Source organism: Drepanopeziza brunnea (assembly GCF_022702325.1).
Source record: "Drepanopeziza brunnea f. sp. 'multigermtubi' strain 214-2 chromosome Unknown ctg5, whole genome shotgun sequence".
NCBI lineage: Eukaryota > Fungi > Ascomycota > Leotiomycetes > Helotiales > Drepanopezizaceae > Drepanopeziza > Drepanopeziza brunnea.
The window spans coordinates 2,246,502-2,256,488 of record NW_027094068.1 but is presented as its reverse complement, the minus strand read 5'-3'; the positions used below and the strand labels follow the sequence as shown (position 1 = coordinate 2,256,488).

At 44.0% G+C, this 9,987-nt stretch overlaps 2 protein-coding genes across 2 annotated transcripts; both read right to left on the bottom strand.

Moving 5' to 3' along the window:
- Positions 1-668: 668 nt before the first annotated feature.
- L3040_003961 (uncharacterized protein) lies at positions 669-2,683 on the bottom strand (the record flags this gene model as incomplete). The annotated part of the gene is made up of 5 exons (XM_007294858.2): positions 669-1,904; positions 1,968-2,082; positions 2,172-2,406; positions 2,471-2,489; positions 2,546-2,683. The coding sequence occupies 5 exons, from the start codon at positions 2,681-2,683 to the stop codon at positions 669-671; spliced, it is 1,743 nt and encodes a 580-aa protein (XP_007294920.1).
- Positions 2,684-3,095: 412 nt separating this feature from the next.
- L3040_003960 (uncharacterized protein) lies at positions 3,096-4,778 on the bottom strand (the record flags this gene model as incomplete). Its single annotated transcript, XM_007294859.2, has 1 exon — positions 3,096-4,778. One exon carries the CDS (start codon positions 4,776-4,778, stop codon positions 3,096-3,098), a length of 1,683 nt encoding a protein of 560 aa, XP_007294921.2.
- Between the last annotated feature and the right edge of the window lie 5,209 nt (positions 4,779-9,987).

The window sequence follows — 9,987 nt, the reverse complement described above, 5'->3', positions numbered from 1 at the left end:
TTATATTTTTGAATATTAATCGTCTTTTGAATTGAGTTTTAATATAAAAATTTGATATTTAAAAAATTCTTAATCAAGCGGACTCGTAACATTTGGTTTTTTTATTATAACTTCTATAATTATTATTTATTTAAATTACAAATATAATCGAAAAGTTGATGTTCTTGAATTTTCGCTAAATTGTCCGAGCTTTTTTCGCTGTTACAATTGTGATTTTGCGTAATAAATATTATTTTACTTATTTTAATAATAAAAAATATATAATATGTTTAATAAGTAAAGTATAATTCACTTATCTCGATTCGTATATCTAATTTTTATTATTGTATCTTTTTTTGTTATTGACTTATTCTTAATACAAATCGCGATTTTCGATTCTTTTCGATAAAGAATCAAAGCCAATTTTTTTTTTACGATTTGCAACTTGAATTACTTGATAATAAAAAGAGCGATATTGATAAAAATTGAATGCATTAATCGGCGGAATCGAGCTCTTTAAAAGTATCAAATTTTTAATATCATAGCTTTATTCGTTATTAAGTTATTTTTAATACAAGTTGAAATAATTGAAATGGGACACTTGCTTGACCTGGGACACTTGCTTGTCCTGACTGTGACCGAGAGCCCGCAGGTCACAGAGTCAGTGCACTGACTATTATATATACTACTTACCACGCAGGGAAAGCCCCCCCGTCGCCCCTCAGATCACTCCCAGCCGAGTAAACAAACTTTCCATCCTCCATTACACTCCTGATAAGCTGGCCCCTCCCAAACAGACTCCGCTGAGCCCCCTTCACAATCTGCGCATTATGGCCCATTCTCTTCAGCTCCTCCTCTACCCCCTCTCCAATCCCATCCTCCAAATAGATGATCTGATCCATCACCTCTCCCTCGTCCGGCATCCCTGCCCCAATGCAAATCCTCGGCGCATCGAGCGCAGTCTGTGCATTCTGCTTAAACGCCAGCATATTCAACAAGACTTGCACGTGACCTTGCGGTTGCATAAAACCCCCCATCACCCCATACACCGAGTTTAGACTCCCATCTGCCGTATTTGTAACCATAGCTGGAATGATAGTATGGTACGGCCGTTTCCTCGGGGCCAGTACGTTCGGATGCTCTTGATCGAGACTGAAATTCGCGCCTCGGTTTTGCAGAGTGAAGCCACAGCCCTGGGGAATCGCAGCCATTCCAAAGCCACCATAATTTGAATTGATGAACGATACGGCGTTGCCGTCGCGGTCGCTAACTGCGAAGTACACAGTGTCCGAGTGGTTGAAGGCTGGACTACCGTGATGCTGAATATGTGATGCTTTGTTGGGTTCGAAAAGCTTCGCTCTTTCAGCTAGGTAATCTTTCGAAAGTAGGCCGTTGACAGGGACCCTGACTTCATTCGGATCCGTGACCCACCAGACGGCGTCTGCGAAGGCAATATGCAAAGACTCTACGATGGCGTGGATGTATGCCGCTGAGTTGTGGCCCATTTCCTCAAATTTGGGTATCGTCCCGTTGTTCTCCAGCTCCTCCAGGATTCCGAGAGCGATGAGAGCGACAATACCCTGTCCGTTCGGCGGGTGCTCCCAGACTTCGACTTCATCTCTGAAAGTCAGAGAGATGGGATCAACGCGCTCGGTACCGAGGGCCATGTGATGAACCAGGTCATCATGCTCGATATGTCCACCGAGATCTTGAACTACCTTTACAATCTCATGCGCGATTCTACCAGTGTAGAATCCTTTCTTTCCTTCTTTACCTAGAGTACGGAAGGTTTCTGCCAGATTGGGATTGTGCATCAGTTCTCCGGCTCTGGGGGCACGAAAGCCGTCACTTGTAGTAGGGTCTTTCTTGAGCATTTCCGAAAAGTTGGAGGATGCTTCTCTGAGCTTTGTTTCGCCCGATGCCCACTAGAAGCAACAATCAGCGTCCTCACTTCTCATCTTGTGGTGACCATTCGGTAGTCTACCTACGAAGCTTGCTGTGAGCTCGGAGACTGGAAAGCCTTTCTCGCCCAACTCGGCCGCGGGAGACAGGATATCTTCGAGGGTTACTCTTCCAGAACCGAAGATATCCACAGTGTCAGCCCTATTCCGAAAGTCACTTTCTGATCCCAACAGCATTCGGAGAGGAATAAATTTCTTGCTGATCTGCGCTGCGATGCATTTCAAACTCACCACCCAGCAGCAGCACCAGGGACCGTAACACTATGCACGCTCGTCATGGGAATATTCCCACTCGTCCCGTCAGGAATGCCCAGATCTCCTCTAATCCTCTCAAGAGTGCACCTGGCGCCTGATCGTCCCGATCCGTTCAAAGCAGACACTTTCTTAGTTTTCGCGTCGTAGTAGAGGCAGAACATGTCGCCTCCGATCCCTGTGCTGCATGGCTCGGTCATGTTCATACCAGCAGCTGACAGAAGAATAGGTGTCCGTTAGCACCAGCTCGGATCATAGTAACTTTGGAATTCACAGACCGACTGCTACGGCTGCATCCTAAGTCTTTTGTCAATTTTGATAACCAGGGGATCAGATAGAGTGCTCGTTCTTACGGCAGCGTTTCCTCCTTTCGCGAGAATCCGAAGCCCACACTGTGCAGCGAGGGGCTGCGTGCAGGCTACGATTCCGTCTGTTGCATGGACGACGCTTCGTCTGCTTGAAAAAGTGATAAAGTCCGTATGTGAAGCCATCGTGAACTCTCCTATTGGGGCGTGACCTCGGCTATCGCCACTTGGGTCTGAGAAGTCAACATTGACGGAAATGGAGATGGAAAGTCGTCCAGGACTATCCCACTTTTTAGCGATCATCGGTTAACAGTTCGTCATTGACAAGTCTCAAAGCCCACGTGTCTCACCGTCTATTCTGGCTTGTCCTCTATGAGACCACGGAATGAGAGACTTCAACTTCCACGTACTTGCCCACGGCCAATTATTAGGCCAATAGTAATAAAAAAGAGTTGAATAACAGGTGATATATATTGATGGGGTATTAACGTCCACAGTCACGTGATATTATATATATACAAAAGGGAGCCCTGCAGCGGACTGTAATTACACTCATATCTCATAATTAGTAAAACTCCTGTCGCCGCGCCCGCTACATCTACATCCGTATATTCCCAAGATTCGACCTAAACCATCTGTAGCCCTCCATCCTGAAGTCATCCACCAGCAGCCTCCCCTCCCGCAAGAGGAAATGCATCAAATTCCTCCCTTCGCTCCATTTCGGCCACGGCATACGTCCGCCGTCCGCATTCGGATCCAAATTTTTCACGAAGCTGAAGTAGTACGAGCGTATATTTGTCGCGGTGTAAAATCCAAGTTTATCGTAGAAGATCGTAATGAGGTCGCCGGCATGAAATGAGCCCAGCGGGGTGAAGCCGGCGTTGTGTGACATGAGGTAGGACCAGACAGGGACGTCGGGGAACAAGGACGTATGCGTTTCGAGGAAGGACCGGCGGGTGAATATGAAGGCGAGATCACCGAGGATGGCGGAAAGGCGCTTGTATTGCGGTTGGATGTTGTTCTTGTTCCCCGTGTTGAATGGGGAGCCTTGAGCAGGATCGTCGGGATACGCGGCCAAGAGTTCATCTATCTGGGTGGCGTTGGCGTCTTGAAAGTAATATTCAGAAAGGTAGGCGGCAATCTCCGCGGTATTCGTGATGTTCCCTTGGAAGAAGGCGAAGGTGGTTCCTTCGTCCTCTTGGTTACCAATGATGGTCGGCACAGCTGCATATTTCCCTGCTGCGACCAGAGCTTCCGGAGAGTCGGTTAGGACGACGCCATCAGGGCGTGGCATATACGATAGAGCGAGTGATGTGTAACTTAACAGTGCGGGAACAGAATTTGCGGCTTGGTGAAAGGTTTGGTAATCCAAACCCCGGAGACAATCCAGAGTGGAGGGCGCCGTGGAACACCCAGCTCTCAAGACAACGTGATCGTAGATAGCTTGAGCCTTCGGACTATCTACTGGATTTGCTGGAAACAAACTCCCAGAATTCATGATAGCGCCACGGAACAAAGGTTTGCCTTTATAGGTGTTGTTCCCATCGTACAAGGCCATTTGGTCCATGACCGAGACAGCTCCAGAAGAGAGCCCCCAGATAGTCACCTTGCTAGGATCGCCACCAAATGCGGCAATGTTATCAGCAACCCATTCGAGGGCGAGCCTTTGGTCAAGCAAGGCCAAGTTTGAGGCTCCGTCGGCTTTGATCTCTTTGCCTGGTAGGAATCCGAAGGCTCCGGATCGGTAGTTGGCGGTCACGAAGATAAACTGCTGGTTGTTTTTTTCCGATTCTTTGAGCAAAATAGCCGCATCGTACATCGATGTTGAGCCGAATTGGAAAGCTCCGCCCCAAATCCAAAAAAGCACAGGTAGATTGGAGGAGGCTGTAGTCCCTTTCGGTCGTTGGACGTTGATTGTAAGACAGTCTTCTCCAGTATTGGTGACCTTTTGAAACAGTGGATTTTCAGCGATAGCTCCTACCACGGACGTAAAAGGCGAGGAGTACAGATCGTTACCGAAGAACATCTGAGGGCATGATCTTGGGTTTTCCGTATCGACTGTTTCTCCGAGGGCAGATAGTGGCTGAGGAGGCCTAAGCCTCAACTGCCCAATAGGCGGTTTGGCAAAGGGAATCCCTCTGAAGCTTTCTGCACCTAATCTACTGCGCGCGCCGATGATACGTGCGGGAGGAGTAGTGATGTCTACTGTCGGGTGAGGATCAAAGATGGACAGTGCGAGAGTCAAAGGCAGGGCGACGAGGAGGAGAGTAGCGAGCGTCATGATGGCAATACACAGAGGAAGTTGACACTGCTCTAGCCTTCTAAGACGCTGGGCAAAAGGCGGCACAACGCTATTATATAAGGATTGTTTATAAACATGAATAGGCTTCAGCTATATCTATAACTATCCTCTTTAAATTGATGTCGGCGCAGGCACGGGAGCATGGGTCAAAACATAGCAAATATTTATTCATGGGCCCTTGGAGATCCTAAATTCGATCCAAGGAGGGTAGTATAAAAAGAAAAACTCTAAAAGTGCGACGGATAGGCTTTTGTTCTAGCTCGTGCCACGTACCGCAGCTACGCCAATATTTATTTAAGGAAAAGGATATCACACGCAAGACTGTACACAGTTGCAGCGAATCTACCGGTAGGTGTTAGCTTAGAAGAAGTTCACATATGGAACTGTGTTAATTGTTAGGGTTAGAAGAGGAAAGGTGGGCTGGCGAGCTGGTTGATATTAGTGTGAGCTAGTCTGTGTTATTTGAGGATTTTTTATATATTTTTTTGGTGCAGATAAGAGGGAACTACTACGTATGATTCCTTACCTGTTCGAGATGTCCCTTGAGAATCTTCAACCCTCCCCTGCGGCAGAGAGTCAGGAGGGCCGAGGTACAGTCAATCGACGCACGGCGGTCCTTGCGAAGAGTCTCCCCTTTAACGGCGGCTCCGAAACCTCTTGTTTTTATATTCTGGCCAGACTACGGTCTATACCTGAGGCGCAGATCGACCGAAATTACCAGAAGGATTTGCAATAGAAGGGGAAAGCTTTTACTTATCTAGAAATAGACTTTCGATATGAGAACTTTACTCGGCACGTCTCCGTGCATCACGGGAGATCTCCAGGGTGTTAATCAATGCGTCTTCTCACCCGCCAGACGAAAATAACATCAATCAATTGACAACTGATAAGTGTGTACAAGGTTACTTGTGCGGCCAACATATTTATCCCCTTATCGATAATTATCCCAAGTATAAATTCGAACTTACGCCTAGCCAAATATTCAACATTAGTGAGATTCAAAGCGTTGCAATATTTTCCCCCTAAATTAGAAAGATCAACGCATAAGGACAGATGTAATGGCCGCACGAGTACGACATGAAGCTATCCTCATGCTATAGCTCCTTGGATTGTTTCTCTTTGTGTACGATGTCCGAGGTCTTGAATCGATCAACGGCGTATGATTTGGAAGGAGAAGGAAATGGAGCGCCTAGCTACTTTCAGCCTTGCCTGGGGAATCAAATATTCTTGTGTACGGAGTAAAGGCCAGGTACTATCCCATCCCCATGAATTGTTGTTGTTGTTGTTGTTGTCGTTGTTGTTGTATTTATTAACGTCGGGCGGGTATCCAAAACGCAATGCTTGGACCTTGGGGGACCTCTTATAAAGTACGGCGACGTGCTAAGTGAAAGAATTATATATAAAGTACTATCTAATCGAGAGTAAAAACCACGGTAAGGAAACCCTTTCGTTAAATAGCTGAACACTATGTAAACCTTTTAAAAGAAATTCATAGTGCTATGCGTCGAGCTTTCTTTCGACAACTATCGAATACGTATAGCCTTACGAGCGGCCTCGATCCGTATAATATAAACATTGTTCTCTTTCGTCGTTCGTCGTAAAGGAAAAAAGGCTCGCGTTCGTAGCCTTTGGATAAAGCCGGTGTATTTGCAGAACGCTCTTTCGAAAGCGTAATACCGTATAATACCGTGTTTTCGATTAGTTAAACTAAGCCTTTCCCATTTCATATCTTATATCCGTTCTTTTTTTATCGCAAATCCTTTTAGTCTTTTTAGTCGGTATGCCCGTTAAGTATAGATCGTAATCGGCATGGTGTTTAAGAAAGAAAAGGGAGGTTCGGAACCGCCGGTAAAAGAAGATCTCCTCGAAGAAACGTCGCATATCGATAATTCAATTTCGGCTCTCCAGACTCTCTATCTTTATTTCTACCGCAAGAGAAAAGGAGAAAAAGAGCTGAAGGTTCGTAAGGGGCACCTCGTACAGGTAAAGAATCGTAGCCCCTCACCCCACCCCCATGAATACATGTCGAAAGTACTACGTACTACTACTACTATTACTACTATTATGCAAGGAATCTTACCAGGGCTTAAACCAATCAACTTATACTACGTAAGAGTCCAGCCTTGAAAAGTATCTTTAAATCAGTATTTAGTCTGTGCAATGAAGTTGACAGGGCTTTGAGCCATTTACTACGTAGTACTACGTAGTAGTAGAAACCTCCTCTCTACGATTTATGGGCCTAAACTGGGTCCGACATGTATTCATGGGGGTGGTAGAAAGTCCGGAAGTCAATCGACAGTTCATTGAATAATTCCCGTAAAGCCGACCCCTTCAAAAAAAAAATTATTTTGAAGTATAGACTTTTCAGCAGAACTCTGATGTTCGTCTCTTTGCTTGATTTGCTTGTTTCAAAGCATTTTAAGTATAATCGCTTGGGCCGCCCTTCCCTCAACATGGGAGGCTTGTTTATAAAAGGTGTATTCATTAAGTAATGTTATCCGACGCCACACACACGACTAGCCGAGGGCTGAGTTTTCGCTCATTTGGTCTTAGTATTAAATGCTATTAGAAAAGATGGCGCTATTCTTTCGGTATTTGAAAGCAGAATGCTCGAATATTTGAATATCATATTTATATTCTAAAAGTAAAATCACTATCAAATTCGGGTAAAACGTTAAAGTCTGCGTCTAAATCCAGCGCTTTATTAGGCTCTGTATCGATCATATAGTACCCTCTTGCAAGGGGCTACGATTCTTTACCTGGACGAGGTGCCCCCTACGAACTTTCAGCTCTCTTTTTTCGGCAAAAAGAAGTTAAAAGCCGAAATTAAATCAAAGTGGCCTTTCAAAGAGATCTTCCTTTACCGGCGATCCGAACGAGCCTTTTGTTACCTCAACTACCACGCCGACTACGATCTACACTTAACGGGCATACCGATTGAAGATAGTAGTACTAAGAGGATTTGCGATAAAGAAGGAACGAGATAAGAAAGATAAAAGAAGGTTTAAGACGACTTACGATATTGCGCCTTCGAAAAGGCTATTTGGCTAAGTCCGGTCCGGCCCTAAATTATTTCGATAATGGATATCGATAAACGTTATTTACGCTATAACTTGCTTTTTTAGTTTTTCTTTCGACGAAAATATACTATTTCTTTTTTGCGATTTATCACTAGTACGTAGTATGTCCGTAAAAGAAAAGCATAATCGTCTATACTAATTTGAATTGCTTTTAAGGGTTATAAAGGTTTTGCGATATCGCGGGATTAAAGACTCGGGGCTATTTGAAAAAAAAAGCTTTTTTTTCACGTGGTTTTCACTTCGGATTGGATCATACTTTATGTATAATTCCTTTACTTAGCACGTCATCGTACCTTTTGGAAGGTGCTAAGATTTAAGCATTGCGTTTTGAATACTCGCCCGAGGTTAATAAATACACAAATAACAACAACAATATACTCTCTTGCAAGCAAAGATTCCTTCCTTTCTTGCTGACTCCGTGTTATCTCAGCTTCAGCTTGTAATTGAGCTTAATCTCGAGCAATTGAGGATACTCGATTACACCATAATCAAAGTGAGTACTTCACGGAATATCGGATTAATTTAAAGTTTCTCTAGCCTTTCTGCTTCAACTTCATCTTCCAGCTTCTATTTTATTAGTACGTCAGCTTTTTGCTTAACTCCAGCGTCGTTGAGCAGATTGATCGATATGTAACGGAGGAAGGACTGGTAAGCTAGGGGCTTGATAATACAATAAAGGAGACGAAGGGATCGCAAGAGGACTGGCTTACGCAAGACGATATTCGTCGAATAAGAAATCCTTGATGAAGTCACCTGGGAGATACCTTGCAAGCACGCTATTGATCGTAGGTTCAGTCGTTACAAAACCATTGATTAAACATTACGATGTACAAAATTGAGATTTAAGATATACTACGTAATTCCGACAAAAGCGCGCTCCGTAGATCAGCTTTGGCCCGATGTTTTAGCGATATTTGTTGCGTCGGACAACATTAATGAGCGGATAAATTTAATAAAAAGGACGGCCTAAGTTGTTATTGATTACAGCTCGACAACACTCCAGTATACTCTCAACAAGCGCTTAAAATTTAAATTCGCCGACCTTTTCCTACGCATCCTTAACAGCCGCACGCAATTGATCGTAGGTAAGATACCAAGAGATGGACCGTAAAAGTATCGCTCGATTAAGCTAGTTCCCGTAATAGGTCAAAACGGGGGAATATATGACCGCTATAGAGGCCGATACAACCCTAAGATGCATTCTTTCAGAGAAGGTTATACAATGTTGTTATTGTTGGTGTTGAATTGATTAACGTCTAGCGGGCTATAGCGTAGCAGGCTTATCACCGGATGACCTCCCCAGAGGTACGGAGACGTGCAAAGCGGAGGATTTATATACAGTCCATTAAATCGATCCTCCAAGCGCCAAACCCAGTACCAGCAATAATCATCTCTTGAATTGACCCAGTATCATCCTCTAATACCCAGAATGCAATTCGAAAAAGTGTCATCGAGAGCGTCGATAACGATCACGATTACTACTACCTTACCCTACGGGCGGGATGGATAGTATAATCAGAAAATAATCCAAACCCCGATATCATTTTCTCGACTCCAGGAAAGCCCGGCGGTGCTTTTCTTCTACAAGTCCGATAGAGGGTATCGAGGTCATACATTGTTAGCGTAGTCATTTAACCACTTATCATTGGTATCCAAAAAAATATAGATATTGTAAATATACTGTCCAAATTATTTGAACTTTTGCTGAAATGGTTTAGTTTGAATTGTTTTCTGAAAAATTCTTTGAATGACCATCTACCAAAGCTCAATTAAGAAGCACATTACCTATTTTCTGCTGGTAGTACTCGTCTCTTCTACTACTCCTCATCTTTCCGTAGAATCCTGCACGTTCTTCAGACCAAATCTTTCGCTGAATCAATTTGATTATTTTCGCTTTTAGATTCATGAAAGCGTTGAAGTCTAAACTGTAGTAACGATACAGAGGAACATGTTAGCACGAATATCTACTTAATAAGTAATGTCTTCCAGCTGGTTTGTATCTAAGCCAATTTGATGAACCAAAAAGTCTGTGACTCAATGTATAAAAAGATTTGTTTTAAATTATGAAATCGGCGCTGCGTCAAAACGGTCTTGGGATAATCTCCTTC